General features: G+C 39.5%; 2 protein-coding genes across 4 annotated transcripts; both read left to right on the top strand.

Annotated features, from left to right (window-relative positions):
* The first annotated feature begins 1,516 nt into the window (after positions 1-1,516).
* On the top strand, positions 1,517-4,283 carry si:dkey-43p13.5 (visual system homeobox 2). The gene is made up of 3 exons (XM_034219417.1): positions 1,517-1,907; positions 2,188-2,345; positions 3,124-4,283. The coding sequence occupies exons 1-3, from the start codon at positions 1,670-1,672 to the stop codon at positions 3,544-3,546; spliced, it is 819 nt and encodes a 272-aa protein (XP_034075308.1). The 5' UTR covers positions 1,517-1,669; the 3' UTR covers positions 3,547-4,283.
* Positions 4,284-6,762: 2,479 nt separating this feature from the next.
* On the top strand, positions 6,763-18,020 carry micall2a (mical-like 2a). 3 transcript variants are annotated; one of them, XM_034220125.1, is made up of 17 exons: positions 6,763-7,057; positions 7,462-7,510; positions 8,682-8,823; positions 8,971-9,131; positions 9,288-9,418; positions 9,507-10,001; positions 10,537-10,721; positions 11,529-11,583; positions 12,040-12,218; positions 13,126-13,233; positions 13,412-13,476; positions 13,659-13,782; positions 15,917-16,019; positions 16,218-16,291; positions 16,365-16,479; positions 16,582-16,628; positions 16,713-18,020. In XM_034220125.1, the coding sequence occupies exons 1-17, from the start codon at positions 6,915-6,917 to the stop codon at positions 16,790-16,792; spliced, it is 2,256 nt and encodes a 751-aa protein (XP_034076016.1). In that variant the 5' UTR covers positions 6,763-6,914; the 3' UTR covers positions 16,793-18,020. The 3 variants fall into 3 exon arrangements, with proteins under 3 accessions (XP_034076016.1, XP_034076018.1, XP_034076017.1); XM_034220127.1 differs by having other exon boundaries at positions 16,716-18,020; XM_034220126.1 differs by having other exon boundaries at positions 9,291-9,418.
* The last annotated feature ends 9,337 nt before the right edge of the window (positions 18,021-27,357 follow it).

The following is a 27,357-nucleotide window of genomic DNA, read 5'->3' on the forward strand; positions in this document are numbered from 1 at the left end:
TACGGCCCGGGGGCCAAATGCGGCCCGCTGGCCATTTTGAATTGGCCCTCAGCTAATTCAAAAAGTATGATGAAATATGGCCCAAAAAATGAAAATTGTGCTTTTCTTATATTGTACTTCTTAAATATATATGTACAAATATATTACACAGTAGTATTCATGTGTTAATAAGCCCACTTTTAAAATAAATTCAGTCAATTCATGTTGATAACATTTTCTAACAAATCTTAGTTGATACAAAAAAGCCTAATAACTTATTTACATAACAAGCTTGAAATAGACCCTATGTCATCTTATTATAATCACTCTGAGACTTCTGTTTTTAAGGGATGAGTTGCCAACAAGATAAATGAAACCCTATAGAGAGCTGTGATGTAGGCGTTTTTTTTCTTAAAGCATATTCATGTATCGAGCCTAATTTACCTACATGTTGCTAACTTATAACTTAACTGATGAGACGATATACCTCACCTTTATGAGTGGCGTATATTTTTCTGTATGTGGCCCTCGGTGAAAAAAGTTTGGACACCCCTGCTGTAAATGATCAGTATAGTCTTTGAGTGAGAGTTTTGATGAAGTATTACAATAGTTTTTAACCCATTTCTCAAATTGCTATTATTTTCCTAATCGAAGATTGCGTACCTGATGACTTCCATAGCATCCATACATCAAGTCAAATGTGAATGTATAATGGTAGCAAGTCTTATCAGGATCAAAGGTCTACTAAATGCAAATGTAATATTACCATAGAAATAAAACACAACAATTCAGTTGTTTGTTATTCTACAGGTGTTTTTAAAGACCTCATTTCATATTGTATAAAAGTGTAGGTAGTGTGATTTTCACAGCCTGTCAGATGCTCAACAAACAATTACACTTTACACAAGAATAAAATAACTACCAACAGAGTAAACAAAAATGTACAAAGAGGGCTTAATAAACATGCAGCCTTCAGCTTTGATTGTTTTGTCAAGTTAATCCAAGAAACAGCTGCTCAGAGTCTGCTGCGTCCTGCTTGATTTCATCCCACAGGTCTGAACAACTTGTCTCCTTTTTTAGGATTTGTTTTTAATATATTTGATGACTGTAAAAACGTTTAGGAAAGAGTTGTGCAAATCTTTAAGGCGAACGTGTCAAAATGTGTTGACACGTTTTCACAGCTGAGTTTCCATACACACTGAGCTCCTGTCCATCACCACTGATGTTGCAACTTTTACCTTGTAGAGTAGACAAAGGGCACCATTTCAGGGGAACCATGCGCTATCAGTTAATTTAAGAAAACAGATTGTTGGGAAATAAATGACTAATGCGTCAAACACGGATGCAGTAGTACTGATAATGCACTGAGAGCTGAATCACAGGTTGGATTTTCGTCCTATAGACCAAACCCTGCTCTCTGTTTGGAGGTCATGTGACTGGGAGAGGCGAGGGGGAGGTTTTGGAAGAGTAGCACAGGTGAGACCACCTCCACTACTCAAGTGTTACCTTTACTCTTCTGGCAACACCTTATACCTGCCCCTCAGACACATGCTGCAGCTTTAACAACCAGCAGACAATCATTTTCTCTTCTTCTTCATGGACGTTGGGATGCATTTCAGCAACTTGTCATCGCCATTGTAGGATTAAACTTGTCCCTTAACATTGGACTTAATATTGGACTCTTAACATCATGGACATGTTTGGCCCAGGACAACTGGTATCTCTCCTGCCTGCATTGTTCCATTCACCTGCAGCTCATTTCTTCCCTGCATTCCCAACCAGGCTGGGCTCTCCACATCAGTTTCTGATCCCGGGTCCCTTCATCAGCTACGAATCCTTGAGGAATTATCTGCAGCCAGATCCATGCAAGGAAGCTTTCCTCCTGGCCACTCAGGCGGTCGGGATAGGGCCGCTGACAGAGGGCATAGGTGAGTTCAAAGTGTGGCCATAAAGCAGGCTGATGCTGCTGGACACGTGCAGCCACACTGGCACAGCATGTCTACAGTCTCTAAGACAGTCAGTGAGCACCATCTGATTGCAGTGTAAATGTTTACAAAAGATTGGCTAACAGCTCGTAACTAACAATCAATTATCAAGCAGTGTTAAAGCGGGCCTAATGATCGCTGTGCTAATTATCCAATCTAGAGCCATTAGTTCCTTGTCACCCGTTGGCGATTGTGTAATTGGTGCTCGCGCTGTGTTTTCCAGATGAACAGAGGCCAGTGAAGCAGCGGCGTGCACGGGCCAACTACAGCAGCTGGCAGCTGGAGGAGCTGGAGAAGGCCTTCGAGACCACCCACTACCCCGACATCTTCATGAGGGAGGCCCTGGCCCTCAGACTGGACCTCATCGAGGCCAGAGTGCAGGTAACTGGATCACTGAACTGAGTCAACTGTTATTCCTTTATATTTGCAAAGGAATCTTTTACGCCCTGCAGACTATGTTGTCAGTCCAGCAGTACCAAGTTCTGTGTAGTGACAAACAATATTCAAATAATTTCATATGTATTTGTTTTTAACTCACCTATATTGTAACTGAAGGCTCTACCTCAGTGTATTTTCTATTCCAAAGGAAGGTTGAATGAATACAAGTTTCTCTAGTGAACTAATATTTACTAATATCAATGCGTTTTAGCAGTAGTTTAGATGATAGAATCACATTTTTTAAGTCTTACTTCCTAAAATCCTATATTTGTATTGAAACAGTAATTTCAATACAACCTGAGCTACTGGCTGCATATGATGTGTTCCTAACACAGCTACACTGTAATATATTGGGTTCAAACTTTCTGTACATTCAACATTGCAGCTGAAACTTCAGGCTTAGCAGTAAGCAAATCAAGTTTCAAAAGTTTGTGTTTTTAATTTACACTGGAATTGCATCGGACAGGATTTGTCTTCACGGCAGTTACTGATGGAGGGATAGTTACGGCAAACTAAACTAAAAGTCAATTCACTTTAAATCAATTTATATAAAATTAGGATAACATCCTAACATGAAGTAGGGTCAAACTTGAATTTGAACTTAGAGGCTGACACATTATCCAAAATGTTTTTGTCCAGATTTTAAACACTGCAACACAAACAGTTTTTACATTTCTATCTCCCTATTACTTCTATTAAGTATTTTTACATTTGTCTCCAGGTTTGGTTTCAAAACCGCCGTGCCAAGATGAGGCGGCAGCTGAAACTCCAGGGCCAGCTCGCAGGGCCTTTTGTAAAAAGAGACAGTGATGAAATGTGTGAGAAAGCCAGCAGGAGTTTGAAGCAGCAGACGGAGAGTTGTGACGACGAAACCTGGGAGAGACGACAGGAAGGAGAGAACTATCCATGGACAAAAGCTGCGAGTGCAGCGCTGAGCGCTCGCCTGCAGCCTGCGACCCCGAGGTCGGGGAAGTGGGAGAGGCCGGAGGGGCCGAGCTCAGACGAGCTCCGCTCCTGCAGCATCGCCAAGCTGAGGGCCAAAGCCAGAGAGCACGAGGCCGAGATCCACAGCTCTGTAAACATGTCAGCAGGCGACACACAGTCCCAAACACAGGAAGATGATGCCATGCACAGTGATTCATAGTTTTCCTTCTTCCTGTTTGTACAGATCATAATGATACAAAACAGCATAGACACTTAATACGCAGGAACTTACTTTGTAAACTATTTAGGTGAGGAGCACTATTAACTATTAACCTTAGTATAAAATGTTATATGTTAATGATTTTCTTTCAAATTATAAGTACGTTTCTGCACTATTTCATCTTTTTACATTTCCTGTAACACTTTTAAAGTCATTCATTCTGAAGGTTAAGTAGTAAAACTGTAAAAACTCTCTGTATAACTACTTTAAGAACATGTTTTCTCACATGCAAGTGCCGTTTCTCTACGCACTTTCTAACATTTCATTAATGTGACTGCGGTTGTCACCTTTTGAATGAATGCCACACAGGTCATTATTGAAGAGCTTACAGTGACAAATGACAAATGTTGCCATCTTACCATCAGCCTGTTGAGGCACAGCTGAAATCTGAGTCAGTCAAATCATTTCTAAATGATTTCACTAATAGCTTCTCATCCCTGACCTCTCGGGTTTCCTTCACAGACACGCAGGATGTCTGCAAGCAGCCACACGTCCTCAAAGGAAACAATGGAAATAACTGAGAAATGAAATAATGTGTGAGTCCAATGAAGAATAATTGTATTGTTGAACTCTATGCTTAAAAATCAAAATATATTGTTTTTGCTTTGTTTAGATTGAAAGTGACAGATTCATAAAGACTTTAAAAAAGATTCAGATCAAAACATGCACAAAATACTATATCAGTGTGAAATCATAATTACACAAAGCTGTTGTGAATGGTAAAATCACAAAATGTTCGGTTTTTGCAACTTCCTCAATCTGGTTATGGTGCAATAAACTACACTTCTAAAACGTGTTAATTTCTGATTACAAAAACCTTTTTAAGTATCTTAAAACTGAAGACCACATTTTATGGAGGGATATGAAAGGAAATGATTAGTGAAAACATATTAAACTAATAAAAAAGGGAGTGGTAAAGTATTTCATAGCTCCTTACTTTACTTAGTTAGAACATAACACATGATGATGATGAGATGATCATGGTTTTAAAACTTGTAATACACAAGAGTTTCAATTTCCTTCAAACTGTTTTGTATCTTTGATCTTCTGATAGCGTTTTTTATATTAACAAGTTCAACAAGTGAATAGAATAGTTTTAGATGCAATACATTGATGTTAAAACGGTCCTATTTATTGACTGTGTGTACTGAATGCACACATTGTAAAACAATTCTCCTGGTATAGCTCTAGTTAAAGTCCTACAGAGTATTTTCCTGTGTTTCATGCATTGTTAATGCATTTGAACACAGGTTGTGAGACAGTTCTCTCACGGTGCTGTAATGCTGCCCCCTAATGGGCATGAAGATGTCCTCAGACAGGATAGAAGAGGTGAGACAATTTATTTAAAATCTAACTAATGCATATCTTATTTGTTGTGTTTACCTTTATGAAACTTTTAGAGGTATGTGACTCTGCATAGTTTTTTGAACAAATAAACAATTCATGTGTTGCAGTGAACGAGGTCAGTGTGGGTCGCTCACATTTCAAAGACTCAAGTTCAACTCACTAATGAGCAGGGTCGAATATGTAACTGCTTTTCAAAATGGCTCAGAAAAGCACTTAGAGATAGTATACAAGTGGTTTTATACCATGGTTAGGTAGAACGACTTAAAACTTTCCGCCAAAATTCTGTAAAAACACTTTAGAGGATAATTCTTCATGATAACTATACTTCATGGAAGTTACTGAGAAATCATGTTACAAGTTTTCCCTTAAAAAATGGTGGGACACCATAATAAGGGCTAATTAGGGCAGAGTCCTTTTATGACAATAGTTGGCCTCAATTAGTCCCCAATTAGGCCCCACACAAGGATGACTGAGGGGGGGAAATGTATGTCATAGCTTCTGTTCCTAGTCCTCATACCGCACACTGACCCTGATATGCTGCCTGAGATAACAAGTCTGCTGTTTAATTACTTCAGAAATGCTGCAGCATTTTCCTCCTTTACTGGGACAATGATGAGTTTTAGGAAGCATTCAATTAAAAGAATATTACTTGTACTAAGATGAGATTCCAAAAGACCTTATAAACCTTAGAACACTAGTGCCCTTATAAAAACAACTCAGCAACATCCTGTTTCAAAAAGCCCAGGGACTCATTAGTCAGCTTTATACTAAGTCCAACCACTATGTCTTATGACAATACATGTGGGCCCATCAATCAAACTCTTAACATGGGGATACTTCCCTATGCATTTAATCAATTACAAATCATAATACATCAATAAATATAATAGATAAAACTCCAAATGCCTTTCTTAGCTGAGAGGAGTTAACTGCCAGAAGCTATAAACGATTTAGATCTGTTTTTATGTTTGACTAAACCCAACATTTAAAGGTGGGGTAGGTCATTTTGGAGAAACCAGCTCGAGTGCGCTAGAATTTGAAAATACACAGCCGGAAGAAATCTGCTACTTCCTTAAAGAGCCCCTCCTCCAACACACACGAACGCGCACATGACCAATGAGGGCACGAGATAAGTTTGTGCACAGATGGAAGGCTGACAGGCAGGTAGGCCATCCAGTTATTTTAGCCGGGCCGGCTCAAATGATTGGTCGTGCTTTTTACAGCACTACGGCTTCCACAGATGACATTTTTGTATGGATTTTTTGTCAAAGCACTTAAGATATTCATTGCTATCGGGATGTTAAGAGCATTCCATGGAATATAACAAAAAGTGTATCTCGAGCCGGTTTCTCAAACTTACCACCCCACCTTTAAGGGTTTAGTCCTAAACATTTAAAGTGGCATCCATGAATGAGCCTTTATTTGTCCCCTAGCTTTGGCTGGAATTGTAGGTTGTACACTGGAACTAAATGCAGAATAATAAAAAATGTGTTCAAGATAGGCACATTTGGTATCCATTTGTATGACCACTGAAAACACTGCAAAACAATGTGCAACACCTCTAATTGTCCTCTGTAAAAATGGGTAGTGTTTTTTAAAAAAAAATAACAGTTTTATTTTGACTAATTCAGGGTCAATAGCCTACAGCCTGCAAAAAAGTGCATGAATTATGAACACCAGTGCTGCTATTTACCTCTCTGTGTGAGCTGTGCTCCACTGTTGTTAGTGTGGAATCAGCATTCGGGGTCAATTAGCGTAATGAGCGCCGACACAGTGAGCAGCTCGTCCCGCTGGCTGTCATTTAGGTGTAGTAGGAAACAGGACGCAGCTGCAGCGCCGCACTTCACGGTCAAAGCCTGAACACAGACATTTGTTTTTACCTCTCTTTCCTCCGACTCCTCCACACTGAGCCTCCGCCTGTTGCACACTTTGTACCGAGAGAGCAGTGTGTCGCTGGGAGCATGGCTGCCATCAAGGCTCTGGAGCAGTGGTGTAAACTGCAGTGTGATGGTTACCGAGATGTGGCCATCACCAACATGACGACCTCCTTCAAGAACGGAATGGCTTTCTGCGCGCTTATACACAAGTACAGACCCGACCTGATGTGAGTATTTCATCTCGAAAAAGTGGGTGAAATTCGGCCGGGGTTTGGCTGAGTAGGCTACTTTTGTTGGGTCTGGGGAAGCCTGGGGAAATGTTTTATTTATTGTAGTGTTTTCTACAAGGGTTTTCTATTTCTTTATGGAACTGACCTAAAAGTGAATTTTAATTTAGAAATTGTGATTATAATTTAAGTCATCCTATCGTTGGTTTATGTCCTCCTGCTGTTTTCAATGTTATTCCTAAAGTGACCAATCATGTGTAAAATTAAAAAAAGAAGAGATACGGTCATGTCTTTAACATTTTAAAGTACTTTTTCCACACATCTTTCTGAAACCCTTCAAGTTGAATTCGATTATTTTCAACAGCATGTCTAATTTATTTGTCTATTTTATTTCTGTCTTCCAGAGACTATGACTCACTCAAAGAGGAGGATGTGCTTGAGAACAACAGACTGGTAAGATGTCAAGTTGTTAAACCTTTGTCACATTGAGTGCAACAAAGTTCAAACTCAAGCTGCAAAATCTGATGTAGCACATCCACTTCATTAACCCCTCATGGCCCATGCAGAGACACTCACCGTGTTTGTTCTCCACTTGGCATTCATGCAGCAGACGTTTAAATATTTAGCTGGTTCAACATTACAGCAGAGCACTTTAAGCAGAAGCTGCATGTTGGAATGTACATTTCTATCACTTTCAGACCCCTGTACAACTTTCTGAATCTTTACTCTGCCTCTGTCCACTTGACCTCATTTATTTTGTTAACCCCAACATGACCCGAGCAGCACCGCTGGGACGGACCCCTTCATAATTCAGCCTTCTTCCATTTTACCAGCTTCCTCTGGAGGGTTCAAGGCCCTGCAGTGCCACAGTTTGCACTTCTTTGTTGTCTTGGATGATCCTTGCAGTGTCAGCAGAAAACCTGAGCTCAGGGGAGAGGCTCTCCAGTTTATTCATTTTGAATGAGGCTCCCTATCCTCTGCCACTCGATCTATATGATGACATTTCCCTTGAAGCCATTGTTATTGTTGAATGTTAGCCATGAAGAAGAACATTTACAGGATGTGAACATGTTATTGTGTTTGATCAGGTTTTTAGTTATGAGCTGTTGAAGGTGTGCCGAAACAGGACACTGTGAATGTTACTCACACTCGTCTATATTTCATGACTATAGTGTCATGTTTCTAACAGGTGGTTATTTTACGAGTGTAGGAACCGTCTGTGTGTTTGTAGGAAAAGCAGCAGCCTCACATTCTTTATCTTTTGTGCTCGTCTTTTATATTAGCAGACTTGGTATTCAGTCAGGCTTTGCTCTAAATGTAATGAGCGTGTCCAGGCTGATCCCAAACACCGCCCGGTATCCTGCTCCCTCCATCCCCTTTCTTATCCCTACAAGCTCACAGGAAGTTCGCTATTCATTATGCAGCCCTTTGCAGACCTCTCTGGGCTGAGTACTGCCAGTCTATTTAAAGTAGATTGTATTGTCTGACATTTTTACACATGCTGTAATTGTATTGCTGAGCCCAGTGAATATTGTGTTTCATATGGAAAACAGTGCATCATACATAACATTTATCTTGGCAGGAGTTGAGGGCTCTTTGTTAAACTTTGTATTTTTCTGTTAAGGCTTTTCAGATTGCAGAAGAGAAGTTGGGGATTCCTGCTTTGTTAGATGCTGAGGACATGGTGGCTCTGAGGATCCCAGACAGGCTGAGCATTCTCACCTACGTCTCCCAGTACTACAACTACTTCAAAGGACGGCCTGCAAGTGAGACATAACTGCCTTACATGTCCTGACAATGCATATTTTCTTTAAATCAGGACTTTTCTTACATTTTGTTAGGCTTGAGTATATTGTTTCTCTCCTGTGCTTCATTGTGATGAGTGACACTGGTGGTGTTTTATTTCTGCTCAGTGGGAGGTGTAAAAAGGCCAGCAGAGGGCTCCAAGGAGGAGCCATCAGAGAAGAAGAATCTGCCACTGGTTTCCAAAACCTTTGTGTCTAAAACCGCCACTGAGAAATGTTTACCTTCCACGGCTCAGACCTCCCCCAAGGTGGCCAGAGCTGCTGTTCAGGTCAGTGTCCAAATAAAGATTTTGAAGTGACGGACATCTTTGTTGTCTTAACCATTACTTCCTAGATGATATACATAGGAACAATGAGGTTTATTGTCAGTGTAATAATACCTTTTGGAATAAAGCATAACCTCAATTTGTTTCCTTCTTTCACAGAAGCCAGTTCTGGCAGAGAACGCTAACAAAAATGGGACTCTCACTAGCAAATGTGTTGCGTGCAAGTGCCATGTCCATCTGGTTCAGAGGCACTTTGTGGATGGCAAGCTCTATCACAGAAGCTGTTTCAAGTAAGACTATAGTCTGTATTCATTGATGCTTTCCTGTCATGTGCTGTTCATGGTGTTAATGTTTTGTGTTATTTCAAACTTCTATTAGATGCGGTGAATGCTCGAGCGTGCTTCATGCAGGAGGGTACAAACCCGGGAAGAATCCAGACACTTTCATCTGCAACGCCCACCAGAACAGTTGCAAACCGCCCTCCTCTGAGCTTGGGATCAAAAACAGACCCAGTGGTTCAGCAGGGTGGGTAAACAGTGCCAGTCAGACCCAGCCTGCACCACGCCCCTCTTCTGTGCTGTCAGCTCCACTGAATATCCTCCTGAAGCCGGTAGTCAGTCCGGCTCCGCCCTCCCAGTCCTGGACGGCCTCCGCCCATCGGACGCAGACGGCCCGGCAGAGGTTCTTTCAGGCGGCAGCGCCACTCACAGAGGCCTCAGCAGGGAACAAGAAGCAGACAGACCCTTCAAGTGTCTCAGGAAGACATGATGATGAAAATAACACAGCCAGGACAAACATTGGAAAGAAGTTGGCAGAGGAGAACTGCAACAACAACAACAAACGACCCTTTACCATCCGATCAGCCACGAGAAGGTGAGAATTGCAATCCATATGCTTTATGAGTATATTCTCCTTTGGAATAATTTGTGTTGAGATGTACCGGTATTGACGCTTACCCATCTCCATATTCAAAAAGAAATATAGATATCATGTTAACAATACACATAAGGTAATAATCCTGTCCTTGTGGATTCATCTGGTTGTTGTTTTTTAAAACCCATTAGTGTAACTGTTCACTTTGAACACTATACATTGTAGATGTATGGTTACAAACTGTCTCCCTACACTATTTTTCAATTCATTTGCCAAAAAAGAGACAAAACACACACAAATGAAAGCTTAGTCCTCTATATTATCAACAGAAAATACAAAAAGTTCAATGATACTGACATGAAATGTTTACCCTAAGTTCGAATCATGACTTATTTTACCACCAATAATTATGTACTGAAAATCTGATATCCTGACAGCCTTATTTGGACTTTTCTAGTCTTTCCCACTGTCTGTATGGTTTCTTCACAACTTCTGTTACAAAGAATGACAGTGAGGGCTTCCCCCTTCTCTGCAGGTTTGGAGAGGAGCCAAGTCCGGCTGACGGCCCCGCTTTGAGAAAAGATAAATGTAGCCAAGACCCAGCAGGAAACCGGGCAGGACAGCCCGCCACCAGCCAGACAAACAAAAAGGAACCGCCATGTTTGAAGGCCATCAACAAAGACAACACGAGGCCAACGACTGTACACACAACCGCCAAAGGCAAGCACAACTCAATTCATTTCACTTGTTCTGATCCATTATTTGACATCCAGCCAATATTCACCCCCACCCCCACCTTCATTCTCCCTGTCTGTCTCGCATTCATAGAAAACAAAGCCCTTTTGTCGTCTTTGCCCTATTTATACAGGCAGTGAATTTAGCATGATGGTGGCTCAATGCTGGGTGCTGACATTTTAATTTCTGTCTCACACTTTTAATGAACTTTCATAGTTGAACTGTCACTCTCTTTGGATGGATGTGCATGCATGGGTGCAGCATCCTGACAGAAGTAGCTTTTCAGACAGAAAGACAATTACTGTTGATTTTTAATATAAATAGTTGTCAAATCTTTTAGAGAAGTCTCCCTTTCATGGAACCTAATTATGTTGCCTGTTAATATGGACCATGGACATTATTCCAACTTGTTTTGGAAAACAGGAACACCTCTTGTTAGATTTAACATAGTTTATTATCCTTTTCTCTGATTCACAGATTATAACATTATTTGTCTTTTTAATACAGATGGGCAGGTGAGGATCATTGTGGTGAGAGACTAGATAATGAAACCGGTAACTGCGCTCATTAGGAGCTGTTCATGTGGGTGTGACATGGAGAAGAGTCAAGGGAGTCTTTTGTTTACTGTGAACAGGAACTTGAACTGCTTAGAGATCACACTTCATTGCTAAAGCAGATGTCAAATAAAATGTCTTTGAAATTAGGAATGACTTTAACAAGTGTTCATGTGACAGATGAGGTTTTGACAAGCTTTCTTTTGCTATCATGCGTTTATTCTCATTCCTTAAACAGATCCAGTCTGGGGGCAATTGAGGCTCAAACCTGTGAAAATGGAGCTAGCTTCAAAGTAAGTGTCCTCAATCATCTTATTACTCCCTCATGACTAAGTGGAAATGGGTAGGTCACACAGGTGGAAGAAAATCTGCTTGAAAGATTTGTCATGAAACATCCCTGACCATTGAGCTTATTCACTCTCCAGAATGCAGAATCGTCGAGCTTCTTCCATCTCTCTTAATGTTGACTGGCTCAGACTGCAGCAGCTAGCTCTCTCCCCCCTCCTAACAAGCCCCAGGGAGTGCCAGGCCTGAACCTTCCCCACTCTTAACACTAGATTCTCTCATTTCTAAACCCTGCTGATGATTCCTCCATTCATCCTTTTCTCATAACAAAACGAAAGGTGAGGCTTTTCCCATATTTTCATTCTTTATGTCCAGCCTATAGTTGTCTTGAATCTAACAGCTGTGCTTATTATGCCTTTTTTAACACACTTTAAATCCAAATTGCCTTTTCTCTTTGCTTACAGAGATGCTGAAGCTGAAGGCTTTACTGAGCATAAACCTGGATTCTTGTCCACCACTTGCTCTAACGTCCCCAGCAGCCCTACAAGGCCTCCCTCTGCTCCGTTACCTGCACTACCTCCAGTCAGCTTCCCTCTGTTTGATCCCGCACCCCAGAAACCCCAGCTTAGTTCTGGAAACCTTGGTGAGTTCCTTCTGTACATGTTAATAATGGAAATGTTGTTTGTATTGGTTTTGCGCTCAGAATTTACTCTTTGTCTACTGGGCTATTTGATATCGGCAATAAGGTCTATTGTGTGATGTACAATAGTATATATTGGTTTGTCTAGGCATTTCCCATTATTAAAATTAGGTTGTGGTATGATACAATATTTATTATGTGAAGTTGAATTATGTGTTTAGCTAACGACTGCCTCCTGGGGCGGTAAAATGCACTATGAGAGTGGTTCCATACCTAGTGTTAGTTTAAGGGGCTCAATCATGTTTGTTTTCAGGTTCATATATGTATTTAGTGTCTCTACTGTGACATGTTTCCATGCTTTAATGTTCAAAAAGGTCTTTATTTCTCTCATACTGCCTGTGCTGCAGCACCTCTTTTCACCATCTGTCTGAAACCAGAGTCCAGTCTGCTCTGATTGGTTAGCTGGCTGGCTCTGTTGTGATTGGTCAACCCCTTAGAGATGTCCCGCCCCTTAGCCTATCACGTACAATGTGTTTGTGTGTCAGCCAATAGAAGCAGGAGTATTACATAGTGATGTCAATGGAGGTGTTTCAGGCAGGAAAGAAACTCCCTCTAGAGGGAACTTGTGGATTTTAGCCTTTGCCTATTATTTACATGCAAACCTATACAACACTCGAAAGGGAAACCCCCCAAAGCATAATGGGGCCACGTTACGTATGTGATGTAAGTAAAACAACTTCAACTTTTGGTTTCAATCAGGACTCGGTACAACAGTCTCCAGAGCAAAAGTCAAACATTTTTTTTAAAGTCATGATAATGGTGCTAAAGAAAAAACAAGTCTGATATTTTTTTCTGTTTAGGGGAAATACAGAAAAACAGCATTTAAAGCATCTTGTTCTTTTTAATTTAGATTTCAAAAACAGGACTCACTCGCCTATAAAATCCCCACCCAGACGGTCAGCTGTGGAATCTGTTAGGTCTCCAACGACGACTCCAGCCAATCACAGTAATCCTCCAGGTTGGTTTCCAGCCTTCATTAAAGCTTCACATACATGTCCAGTCCACCGCCATCTTGTTGATTTCATATGAGCAGTAATTTCCCCCTGAAAATAAATCAGGGGAAGTCATATGTGACAATGCTTTTCTGAATAGCTGCCATGAAAGGGCCATCTAATCCTATTTTATCTACCTCTTAGGTGCTAAAAAGGGAAAGTATTTGTCACCCACCAACGCCTCCAGGACTGAAATGAGGTCACCCTCTGTAAGTTCCCTCCATTAAGTCTCTTAAAAGATTAATTAACAGCTCTACAAATATGCTTTCATTATATTCCCAGCTAAAAAATGGATGACCTTCTTTACGTTTAAGTGTCCAAAGTCGAAATTTTCAAATTAAAATTATCTGTACTTTCACTGAGACACTTAAGTTATTTTGTTTTATATCAGGTGAAGTCTTATCATGTTCCAGTGGAGCAGATTGAGAGGCACCTGGATGATATTGAGAGAAACTTGGCTCTGTTGGAGAAGGAGGGCGTGGAGCTAGAAAAGAATCTCCGCAGCTGTGAGGAAGGTACTTTATTCCTGTCACTCTTCCTCTGCGACTCCTTTTTTCCCACGTCCTTCCTTTTCCTTGTTTAGACGTGCCCGCAAAATTGAATGATGACGTGTCAGAAACAAGCTGTGCAATTTTTAAAATAAACACTCCCAGAAACTCACTTATTCGGAAGATGCCAGTGGTCAATTTTGCTCTCTTGCAGTGAATAACCTTGACACAAGCTGTGATATTTTATTGTATTTGTGCAAACTGCTGAATCCCACCGCTGCTTCTGAGAGCATCTCTTCGTACAGGACACACACACTTTCACTCACCATCAGCTGGAGCTTGTGTGTGTGTGTTCTGGGGATATACCTGCCATTTCTATTACTGTTTCTGCAGCCAAATGAGGTGAGAGGCGCAGACAGCCCACAGGGAGGTTGCCTCTCTTTTTGAGGTAGTATGAGTAGGGGGCCTGATTGCTTTGCTCAAGGTCAACATGACTTGGGTATAGTAATATATATTTTTGCTCTATTGCATACTTTTTCCTCTTATTCTCCATCCAGGAAACCTGAGCATGCAATCACTTGGCCAGGATTTGACTCCAATTGCACACCACCTAGGAGATCATTTACTCCTCAACTTGTCGTACAAACTAAACCCTGGCACTCCAGTGCAACTCGGAATCAAATCATGTTTGTTCTGGTGATGGCACCATGTAGACCGTCTTGTCCTGATCTGTCCTTATTTGGTGTGTGTTTTGATGGATCACTAATTTGGTTTGGCAAATATTCACTATTGATCCACCTTTCAGGGTATTCCAGTCTGACTTGGTGAAGCAGTGCACAACATACAAAATAGCTAGACCAAAAATATCCCTAAACCATTAAAATAAATATTAAAACAGCCTTTAATGTTTAAATGTATATAAATCACTGTCTTTGTCAAAGCTTTAATGTGCTGGGGTAAAAAACAAGTTAATCCTTATTGGAGTTTTGTAAACCATTATTAAATAAGTGATGAAGACAAATCTGTACATGTATTCCCTCCGTGTTGCTCTACATCCCCTGCATGCTAAATCGTGCATATTAACACCACGTTTTGAAGTGAAGTCATTTTATTATATGGGAATGCTGGGCCTTGTCTATTTCATTCCAGGGCTGTAATGATTATTTTAACTATCAATTAATTCAGGATTTTACTGCAAAACCTGTCAAATAAAGAGAACATATAATTTCCTAAGGCGGCATTTCAAAGGTTTGTTTTGTGAAATCATCAGTCTTTATCTTCATGTTTGACTGAGAAATGCAGAAATCCTCACATTTGAGGAACTGGAGGCGGATCATCTTTGTGTTTCTGCTTTAAAACTAACTTATTGAATATTGTTTTAGTGTTAGGGTCCCCTCTTATTGGATTAGTTAACTAATTGGTCCCTTGGGTCTAAGTCATCTAATATTCCTTTGCTATTCTTTTTTTCTTATGCTAAATTATCTTTTTTTTTTTACAAGAAACATTTTTGGTAAACACAGGATTTCAAAATTTGAACTACTTGGATTGATTGGTCAACAAAATAATATTAGTGTTTGAGCGACTAAGAACTGATTTCGTCGAGGATAGCCATATTTTGGTATTTTAGAAGATGAATTAAACCAAGAGTAAAATAGAGTATTCACCCCGGGTGATCATTGCTAAGTCTATGCAACAGCGGGGGGGGGGGGGCTGATAATGTCAGCTACACAGTAAATTAAGCCAATTTCAAACTGTGAACATATCTGAAGTGTTGATACTAAAATCTTTATTTAGTTAGTGCTTAGTTGTATTATTATTATGTAACTTGTAACTAAAACGTTTTTTTTAAATAAAATGATGTACAATCATTTTTATTTATTTTTAATCATTTTTTAAACAAAGATATATATATTGTAAATAAATTCAAACAAATCTACAGTTTGCCTTTTACCCAGCCTGAACAGTCTGGTCCCCGTAGAATCGTACACCATCAACTCATAACCCTTTCTTTGAGTTGCAATAACCTGTTAAAGTGGATGATTAATGCACTTTTTCAGAAATGTCAAGAATGTTGGCGTTATAGTTTCATCACGTGTATTTGTGTACATACTGTATCTCAGTGTATTTCTTAATTGAACATTGTTTATGTTGTGTGTTTCAGAGGGAGAGGGAGACATATTGATGGACCCTCTGATGGTCGACTGGTTCAACCTGATTCGAAAGAAGCAGATGTACATTAGGAATGAGTCGGAGCTTGTATACAAGTGAGTTCTTCCAAACCGTTTTTTGGTTGCAAATGAATCTATTGGAGAGCGTTTTGGAAATATTTTCTGATGGCATTCTGCTATTTGAAAGAAGCTTTAGGAAGGGTCCAAAGACATTATTTGCAGTTTTGGGATGCATGTGATTAGGAATTAGGTTTACCTTTTATACGTTCATGATGTCTTGATGCATATATTTAGAGCCAGGACTCAGGAGCTGGAGCAGCAGCAGCCCGGTGTGGAGGGGGAACTTCGCAGACTGCTGGAGAAGCCAGGTTAGACATCTCAGACTCACTTCTCAACATCAGGTTTTAATTTTTCTTACTCTAAAGTCTGTTTGTATTACAGATCATTTAAAATCCAGAGAGGAGCAACAGCGGGAGAAGAAGTTGATGCAGAGACTGGTGGAGATTGTGGACGGCAGAAATGCAATAGTGGAAGGTCTGGATGAAGACAGGCTGAGGTAACACAATGTGTCTTTAATTATAATTTTTTAACATATGCAGTAATGCAGCGCACATAACGACACAAAATGTTTAACTAGAGTTTTATTTTTGAATTTTAGGGAAGTGGAGGAGGATCAGCAGCTGAATGAAATGATGCAAAATCTTGGTAAGTATTATATTAGATACTTCTTCATTTAAATTACATTCTGTTTTGAATTCTTCACTAATATACTTTATTGTTGGTGACTAGGAGTAAAGAAAGCGAAAAATAAGAGGAAATCCTCCATCTCAAAACTATTCAGGCGGAGAAGTAAAAAACGAGTGGAATGATCCTCACGGCAATTTTTACTAAATTCATTTGACTGTTGTATTATTATCGTATTATCATATTTAAATTTTAAAACAAATATGTTAAGTTTTTTATATTTAAGTACTGCAGTACATAAGAAGGCAAATGAACGGATGTCCTATTAGGACGAATTATGGATTAAATCATGTTTGTAGTTGTTTCAGAATATTTCAAATTAAAGGTTCAGGTATAAACATATTTATTATATTTATTTTCACCTTTTTGGTTTTTTGTTTGTTGTTATTGGAATGAAGTGAGCATTTCTAAATGGCTTATGATCAAATATTTTCTTTTTTTTCACAACGGGTGTCCTGTTTTTTCACAATTATTGTTTTTCACAGTTTTTTTCACAAAAGAAAATGGTGTTTAATTACGTGGCAAACACAGCCGCACGCGTTTCCCTTGTATTGATTAAGATTCAGTAGGAGAGTGTCACACGAAAACATGTCATGAATATGTTTGTTAAATGTTCTGTTAATTTATTCTATAATTGGAATATGATATGTAATGTTTAACTTTAACTTGCACTGGGGCAAACACATTCGATGTTGGGTGTTAAACAAACCAGCTATCATGATTTAAGGGGAGGGGACACTGGATGTTTCACATACAAATATAGATTGATGTGTTGTACTAAAACAGCCTTGATTCAAAATACAATTATTTTAATATTTATTTTATGATGGATTTTAACTAACTAGGGTATTAGCAGGAGAGAAAGCCTGTTGTGTCTAAATGTGTGTGAGCTGAGAGCCACACATGTTGCAGAGCCTCCTCTCCCTCTGTACTGTAGGTGGCAGCCTGGGTATGCTTTATCACTAGGCAAGAGCTTGGAAATCCAATTTGCCACAGTACGGACAGTTAATTTCTTTGCTAATTTTATAAATGCTGCAAAAATGTTCAGCTGTGCTGATGCAATAATGTTATGTGAAAGAGGATTAGGTAGAGCAGTAGCTTATGGCCGGGGAAGGCTTATAAACTATAGGTTGTATTGAGCTTTTTATCTTCAAACCGGGTTTAATTAAACATTACTCTTTACTAATATCTGCATCAGAAATGCTCCGTACCTGAGCTATTAAAAGGTTCAAACGTGTGTGGAGTCACTCATGTGTGGAAATGGCATTTGCAGTGTTTGTAAGGAATGAGCTGTAATGTTGCATTTTAAGTGTTACTGTGGTATGTACTCTATAATAATTTTAAACTTGAAATCTGTAGTCTAATAAATCCTTTGAAGATTAGTGTGTATGTGAGGTTGAATTATTTACTTAACAGCTTCCTTTGGCACACATCTCTCTATTTAAACACATCCTTGAACTTTTTATCACTCCACTTCCCATACAAGCTCCAGCATTGACTGTTGATTCAACGACTGCCAAGATCAGACGCTGTTTTCAGTGAGAAAGCAACAACCTTTGCATTAAAGCTGCGCGGCAATCACAGAGCTGCATCAATGTATGGTTTTTAATAAGGTTTTTATTTTTTTTTGGACATCAAGATAATTCACTGCCGTCAATATATTACTGCTACTTAAAACTCCACATCCCTCAATTTGAGATGCATGAAATTGTGATCATGAACTTGGAACACAATCTTTCTAGTTGAGCAGAGTTGGGGATGATATTGGTACAAAAAATGCCACGCGTGATGTGGGTGACAGTCGAGACTGAATGTGTGATATTGGAGTTAATTAAAGCTTTGCGCCCCATCTACTGCAAATGCTTGCACTTCTGCAATTAAGAATCAAAGGCGAGGGCTTAGTGTCAGGGGGGTGTCTAATACATGGTTTTAACAGGAATGGGACCTGATTTGCCAAGCTCCTAGCGACAAGCATTAACAACAGCCTCAAATTAGAGGGACATTAATATTCATAAGTAAAACAATTCATCCTGTGAATGTGTGATGAAATGGAATCCTCTGAGGTGAGCTCTTGTGTCCAGACTGCCATCGTTCATTAAAATATGCCATTACCCATGAAGTGCTTAATCTTTATGAAACGGTGGTAAAAATCTGTTTGAAATGCTCTGACAGAAAGGTGGAAATTGTAATATTGTTCGGCGCCTTACATTATGATAATCCGGTACATGTATTTAAAATGTGGTTAAGTAAAATAAGCTTCTATAGCAGCTGAATTGTTTAGACTTCCTGAGAGAAAATGTATTATCTTTGCTTGTGTACATAGATTGTATTCTACTAATAAGACGTGAGTGCTTTGTGGTGCTTTAGGTTAGCTGTTGTACGCTGCCACTTGCAACGCAATCTAAATTATGTGTGTGTGTCGTCTTATTCCGGTCTCTGCCACTAGCCTGTAATTATGATCCTCGAGGTAATTTTATCAGGCTCATTAGCTCTGATGAGTAAACGAGAAGCGTGCCTCTAATTTATTGGCCATCCAGGCTGGAGACTAATTCTCATCAGAGATCATAATATTTGTACAGAGACAGATATACAGTATATATACTCAGTTACACGGCTCCTAGACAAACACTGAGACTTTGTTTGACTTAAAACCAGTAATTACACTCAAATCATAAAGGATAATTGGGGCATGTGCTAAAAAAATTATCCGTAGATGTCATTCTGATGAGCACAGGGCAACATTACATTGTCTCTTTTTTTGTATTTTTAAAATGAAAGCTTTTGTTTGTATTCTACCGAGTCTCGTGACTTTATCTTCCTTCACAAAATTAGATTCTCACACCTCTGCAAACAAAAATTGCATTGTTTTGTTCCCTGTTCAATAGAGATGATCCATTTTCTGTGTCAGAGAATGTGTTAAGGGAGCGGGGTAAATATGCTCACAATTTCCAGTGTGTAGAAATTTGCATTGAGGGGAAATTATGCATGCTGGCTAGTGGAAATGAAATGTATAAAGTGCATGACTGGTAGACTTGACAAGTGCAGCTTTCATCCATCTCAAATGAATAATTTTCACTTCCCTTAAACATCCTTAATCCAACCATGTTATCAGCGGGCATGCAGGATTCTGCCAGACTTTCTCCTTAACGGCACAGCAACTTTCAACTTGCTTGAGATTCTGCACTGCAGTTGCTTACCACATGGTCTTAGGGACTCACTCTTATCCCTTCCTGCTGGTTTTGTGGATCAGTAAAATTCCTTCAAAACACAATACATACATAAGGCAGGTCTTAATAGATAGCAGAATGTCTCACTCTACCCTCCTCTGTGCTGCCTCAGAGGTCGACTTAAGGCACTGTATTTTACCTCTGATTCACATTGGCAGGGAACTCACTGGGATGCTGTCTAAAAAAACATATTTGCTCCGTGGCCCTTTGTCCTCTATTTCAAATTTCAGTGACAGCCCCTTCCATGCTAGTATAACGTAGTTTAGGAAATTCTTATGGCCGTAAAGGGATAGAGAAGGATATTCATGGTAAATGACTCATTTACAGGCCTGCATGCAGCGCTTTGACTCTCTATTTAAGCAACATTTCCTTGTCTCCTTCCCTGAAATACCCTCTTATGATGATACTATATTGTGGCAAATCCCCCCTCGACATCCCAATCCTTTTAATTTATGTACTGTGGCAGGTTTTCTAAATACTACTGACGATAAACAATTAAATGTGTAATTGGTGTTTATGCTGCTAATCCTTGTGATAGCCTTTAATATGAAGGGGTTACCTGGCTATTTTCAATATCCACTCTCACACAAGCCTCGGTTTGCGATAAGAATATTAACCTCATCAATTTCAGGTAACTTTCAACGCTTTAACATCTTGTCTTAAAGACCTACGTGTTAGCAGGAGTCTCAGCCTTGGCATTTAGTGACATTTTAAGCCTTTTAACAGAATCCAGACAGGGATTTGCAGTTTCCACCAAAGGGAAATAATTTATATCCTCCTTTCTGAGAAACTGTGGGTAGAGGGATTAAATGCACCAGAGAGATTTGTATGTGGTGCAAGTAAAACAATATTGTGACTCAGTTAATACATTTCCTACCCATCTACTTTCATGCTTTCAGGAAGTCGGGAGTTGTTACTCATCTGAGTTGGCTTTGATCCTTTTCTTGGTTAATTTTCTCATTTTGGAGGGTTTTAAGTGTATAGGGCACAGTGATGGCAGCGCTGTGGACCTGAACTCCTCTTGCCGGAGTGCTATGTGACACCCATAAATAAGTGTCTGCTGGGTCTGAGGCAATGAAGAGTCTGACCCAGACCAATTATTTTGTATTCATTCCTAATCAAACATCATTAAATCCTTTGGAAAAAGCAAATGTTTTCACACTACTCTGATTTATATTTAAAACATAATGATGTCCTGCGCACGCGAAACGCTTCTGAATGACAGTTTGGAACACAAAAGCTCTCTTTTTCCACATGTTGGATGGTTTGTGTATGTGCCAGTGTGTGTGTTGGCTGCTGTGTAGTGGAGACATGCAGGGCTCTGTTCTCTCTGTGGGCAGGCGGCTTTGATGCACTGCCTCCCTTATCTCATGCCTGGCAAGGTTAATGAAGGGGTGGCACTTTTGGAGGAAGTAGAAATGGGATGAGTAGCAAAGACCAGAGGAAGGCTTGGAGATGAAACATCCTGCTCTTAGCGGCTGTAAGTGGCAATTTTGGTGAATTACATAGACAATAAGAAAAGGGGGTTGTCCTCCTCTTAAACACAACAGTGGTCTGAATCAGGGATGGTTGATTGCATCTCTTTCAGCCTGGTTCATATGAAATTACATTAGCATTTAGGCATTGCTTGTAACTTGATCTGTCAAGCATCTCCTTATGAAGCCATTGCTAATGTTTGTAAGGAACATTCCAGTCTGGTTTGTGCTTGGTAATTTCATGTTTTTGAATGTGACACACAAAAGATCATTATAGCAGCTAAAAACCAAGAAATCGACTTGTGAAATTCAAAAAGTTGTTTTCCGTCTTTGAGCGTTAGATCATTGCTCATTTCAACCCGGAGAGCTCATCTGGTTTTCAGCAGGGTGTAGCCGCTCTGGTCCTTTGAAGGACTTCTGGAAACCCACTGTCTTTGTCCAGGGCAACAAGTCTCACTTAAGTGAAAGGGCTGGCTTATTTTATTTGTAATAAGTGTTTTGGAAGTTGCCGTTGCTTCAGTTTAAACAAAGGGCAGGAATGCCACCCTAATATACATATAATCACAGGTGATGTACTGCTAATGCTCTGTATTCTTTAGCTTTTTGGTTTTAATATTCCAATTCCCTTTGCATCTATAAGAGCTAATAGGTAAACAGTCGTGAATGGAAGAAATGAAGCAGGTCTACATGCCAATGAATTAGCATATAGATGAGTTCATCTCATACAAATAGTGCTCTTTTGCCCAGAACTCCCTGTGCTGAGCAAAGATCATGTATGTAAAGTATGCATGCAGAAAATGTAAATTAATCCATTTCAATCATCATTTTCTTCCTCCCTTCTCTCGTTTGTCCCTCGTTGCTCAAATGTTCAGAAACATTGAGAGGGCGGTCAAACTATTCCCCGAAGCAGCTTAATTGTTTAACATAAGTACAAGAAACACACTCTACTCGCAAAAAACATAGCAGATATAAATTGATGTCAATGACAAATAAGCACCCGGATCATTTGTATGTGGATAAGACAAAGGCTGAATTGAGTTTTACATAAATAAAAGCGCCTCAGTGTTTCTGAAATCAAATCATACTTTGATTTTCTAAAGCAGCGATTCCATAAAAGGAGTGCCATTGACCGTATGTTTTGTGTGTGATCCTCATTATTGTAATTCCATAAACAAACAGCACCTCTGTGAAACAACTATTTGTTACATAGCTCTTGTTAATATGCTGAAAGAAGCTTAAAGAATTGGGTCAGCTAATTAAGCAATTAGCTTATTTCAGCGCTGTGGTCAGGCTGTTACTAATCTACAGCATTGTGAGCTCAGAGCTGCCAAAAGCAGGAGAGCTTGTGTCTGTCTCCCATCCCGCCTCACAAAGGATCATGTTTGAAGCCATCCTTTCCCTCTGCAGAAAGCCAGAAGACTTGTCTCTGTTCACTAATGCTCACGTTTCTCATGCAAATCCCTGGAATTGAAAAGGTTGTTTATTGTCTAGTTAATATATTGAGACATTTATGTAGTGCTGTTGAAGTGTTTGATCTCTGCATTTGTAGCTATGTTAACACACATGAAATCCCAGACAGATTAGAGTTTGATAGCATTAGAGCCATGATAAATGTTGGTGGCTTTTCGCAGAGCCCGCCACGTGGCTTCTTAGCAGGCGACTGACGACGGCAGAGTTAGGAAGAGCAGAGTTAAATACATCACTGGTAGAATTGAATGAAATTTACTTTTTATAATACCTTGTATGATCTTCTCTATCCAGTGTATAAACTGCTGTTGCTGTCACTTCCTGGTTCATTTGCTGACTGTTTAACACAAAATTAAAGGAATTGTTTCGTGATTCCCAATTAAATGGGTTTTTGTATTTATGTATTTGTATGTCTCTGTGGGATCTCTGCTCAAATGTAGGCAAGTACAAATTGTTAATTTCTAAAGGTCTGTACCATATAACCTTGTTCAAACAATTGTTTCAACATTTATAGCAGAATATGAAATTCTAATATTAGTATTTTGAACTATGTTGCTGCACTGGGCCATTGCTTTTTAGTTACAGTAGTATAATTGGACATATCTGTAATGTGTGTCTTTCCCGAGGTGTAAGTATGACTTAGACACAACGCTATCCAACAATAAACAAAATGCTCATTTACAGATCTCTAATTATACTGTACCAAGACAACACATCCTCACTCCCAGGTCGGCCTATGTTGACGTTATGTCAAGTCCCCTGTCGGCTTTTTCCAACGCAAGGGGGGGGCCTTAGCGTCCATTTTCAACGCAAGGGGGGGGGCCCCCCTTAGCGTCCATTTTCAGCTTTCCGGGATGTCCATATGCTTCTATAGACGCTCATGGAAGCACGGCATTCGTTTGTGTCGGCTGCCCTTAAAGGCAATGTGAGCGTCCATTCTCATTGGATAACGGAGAATTGTACACCCGGAAGTAAGTATTCCCCTTACTGTCGATTGGTTTTACAGTGATATCTGCACTACTCATCGACTAAAAACACCAGATTATCCTTGTTAATTACACAACATTGATTGGTTTAAATTGTGTGCAATGCTTTTGTATTTTTCCCCTTCGATTCGGAGAAACAAATATGTTTTCGGAGTAAAGGATGGCAGAAGACACTACACTACCCAGAATCCCCAGCTATCGTTTGGACTACACCATGTGCTCTGTTTGACGTCACGTGATCTTCAAATTTCTCCCTGAAGAAAAAAAAAACATGGCCGAACTTCGTTTTATTCTCGATGGAAAATGCCTATTTTAAAGTTAGTTTGGCCATTAAAATGCGTTTTGATGTCATTTGATGCGAGAAATATGAGTTGTTATTTCAGATTATGTGTGCAGTGGATGTACATGATCTTTAGTTTGCTAGTTATTACGAAGATTACTTCAGGAAATTGCGTCCATAACGTTTTCATTGTTACCAAGGTGGTTGCTAGGGACGCTGCTATCGATATTATTTCTGTTATGTTGTGTAACTGTTTAATGGTGTTATCTTTATTGCTACCCCCCTTCCCCGTCAAGGTATAGTGTTGGTCCACAGCGAAAACATATTAGTTTAACAAAATCCGCATCTAGAGATAGCCTACGTTATTTCCCCTTGTGCAATTCCAGTCTCACATCTCACAGCACATCGTCATTAACAAATAACGGAAACAGACCGAAAACATTGAAAAAATATACAATAATACTTTATTCCGAGTGTGCTTGCTTTTCTCTTTGGAAGTCATCACATAACGGCATTGTAATACACGGTTCGGCTGCATTAAATATTACATATCTGCCGTAGTTCTGTATTTATAGAGCTCTGATGAGAAGACTTCTAGACAAACATGAGGAACTGAAAACGTGACGTGGATCATAAATATATCAGCCATTAAACAACATCTTACATTTCTTTTCACACAATACGTCTCCTTGCAGTATCAACACTAATTCGGCTGACTTTTATATTTGATGCAATTGGTAGATAGGCTGTATTTACACCACAAAGGTGCACACCTAATATAAAGGGACACCTAGTGGTTAAAGCATGTTATTGAATTTCATTATTTTTATCATTAGATATTAATAGGATCCCTATAAAGTATATTAATTACTCGTTATTCTCTACTAATAGTTCATTAAAGACTGTATATAATGACTATTTTGCACATCCCTTTCAAGATTTCAAGATTTTCTAAGGTTTATTGACATATCATATAGGCCTACACAACTATGGTGTAGTTATGCATTGAATGAAAAACTTGGGTCGCAGGTTCCTCAATAGTGCATTACAAGACATCTATCAATATTTGTGCGTACCTCCAGCAATGTTAACTATGTTGAAGCACTTATTTTAACTGATATTATACATAATGTATTATACTCTTATAAGATGTATGTAGATATTTCATCTCCGACCTTGTCAGGTATTGAACAATCAATAAATAAAGAACACAGAATTGTTGAATATAAAACACAGAATTTGTGTGATTATACTAAATGATTTACAAATAAACACCACTGCATATTTAACTGTTACACATGCTGATGTAACGCAAATGTTCCAACTTGAGATCAATAAAGTATATCTTATCTTAAGCTGATCGATGGCTATACTGCCATATTTGCAAAATGTGCCTCTGAACCTTAACAAGTGCATGTTTCAGGCTTATCAATTAATGTAATGTAATGTTATCAATTAACAACAGGGGTCACAAACATAAGACCAGCTGTTAAATAAAGCTCTTCTGACCTTAGCTGGCATGTGTGTATATATATATTAATGCTGCCCATTATGGGCACAAGCAATTTTCACCCATTTATTAATTATATGTTTTAAATGTGAGTGTTTCCTATCCCCTAAACCTCCAGGGATGTACACAGTTTAATACTGGCAACTTCTTATTATGGGAAATACGAAAACGTCTTTTAAAACTACAACTCCCAGTAGAGACGTGCCATAGATACAGAACATGTTGCGAAACAGAATAGCCAGCATTTGTAGTTCTAGGGACAGGGTGGGGGAGGGGGGACGCGGTGGACCCGTTCAAATCCAGTTTTGGACAGTCTGCGTGGTTCCATCCCATTTCAAGTGCTGTTCGAGGCTCGGCGTAACCCTCGGAGCACACTCTCCAATCACAGAGCTTGAGGACTATCACTGGGTTTGTCAAACAGAGCACATGGTGTAGTCCAAACGATAGCTGGGGATTCTGGGTAGTGTAGTGTCTTCTGCCATCCTTTACTCCGAAAAAACATTTGTTTCTCCGAATCGAAGGGGAAAAATACAAAAGCATTGCCCACAATTTAAACCAATCAATGTTGTGTAATTAACAACGATAATCTGGTGTTTTTTAGTCGATGAGTAGTGCAGAAATCACTGTAAAATCAATCGACAGTAAGGGGAATACTTACTTCCGGGTGTACAATTCTCCGTTATCCAATGAGAATGGACGCTGACATTGCCTTTAAGGGCAGTCGACACAAACGAACGCCGTGCTTCCATGAGCGTCCATAGAAGCATATGGACATCCCGGAAAGCTGAAAATGGACGCTAAGGGCCCCCCCCCTTGCGTTGAAAATGGACGCTAAGGTCCCCCCCCTTGCGTTGGAAAAAGCCGACAGGGGACTTGACATAACGTCAATATAGGCCGACCTGGGAGTGAGGATGTGTTGACCAAGACATTGTGATAAGGTGTGTAAGGTTGCATCTGCCATGGCAAAACATCATCACTTCCGAGTTACAGTATACAATATAAAGCATTTCCATTTAGTGTACCTGGTGAGTTTATGAGATGTGGCCTGCAAACAAACAACCATGATTAAAACAATACACTAAATGATCCAACTATCTTTGCTGATGTTTTAATGTGGAAAAGGTCCAACATTACAGCTTTGATATGTGTTTCAAAGTCCAATAAACAGTAATGAGCTATTTATGAGTGTTTACATAAACCTGCAATTTTATTACAGTATATGCTTTATTGTGGGAATGCACTCGCTTTCAGTAAAGTCTCTGCCAAATATATGCAATTCAAGCATACAGTATGGCAAGCTTCTAAGCAAGCGCTATTTACACATCCAGGAGAATTTGCGTTTGTCTCCATATTCTTTCTCCACCACTATCTGAAAAAAGTTGGCTACTAAATGCTTTACTTCGTTTTTATTGTAAACATAGAAGCTATTTTTGCTGGAGAAATGAAAGAAAATGACTAGAGCAGTGAGAGTGAACCAAAACACTCAAGTAGTGGGCTGAAAATGAAAACAATGTGAAAGGCTCTGTTGAACTCTTGTGTTTGAATAGATGATGGTTTATTGGTCGGCTCATCACTAAGAACAACCACTTTAACATCACACAGACTCTAGTCATCCATTGTCAATATAAGACACTCTAAAGTTTGATATCTTTGAGTTTCAGGTTACAAATCTACAAGGTAACACCTAAACAACATATTAACTAGCTACTAAGGCACTACTCTGTTCCTCCCTACTGTTAAACAAA

This window comes from Gymnodraco acuticeps, unplaced genomic scaffold (genome assembly GCF_902827175.1).
Source record: "Gymnodraco acuticeps unplaced genomic scaffold, fGymAcu1.1, whole genome shotgun sequence".
In the NCBI taxonomy this organism is placed as follows: Eukaryota; Metazoa; Chordata; class Actinopteri; order Perciformes; family Bathydraconidae; genus Gymnodraco; species Gymnodraco acuticeps.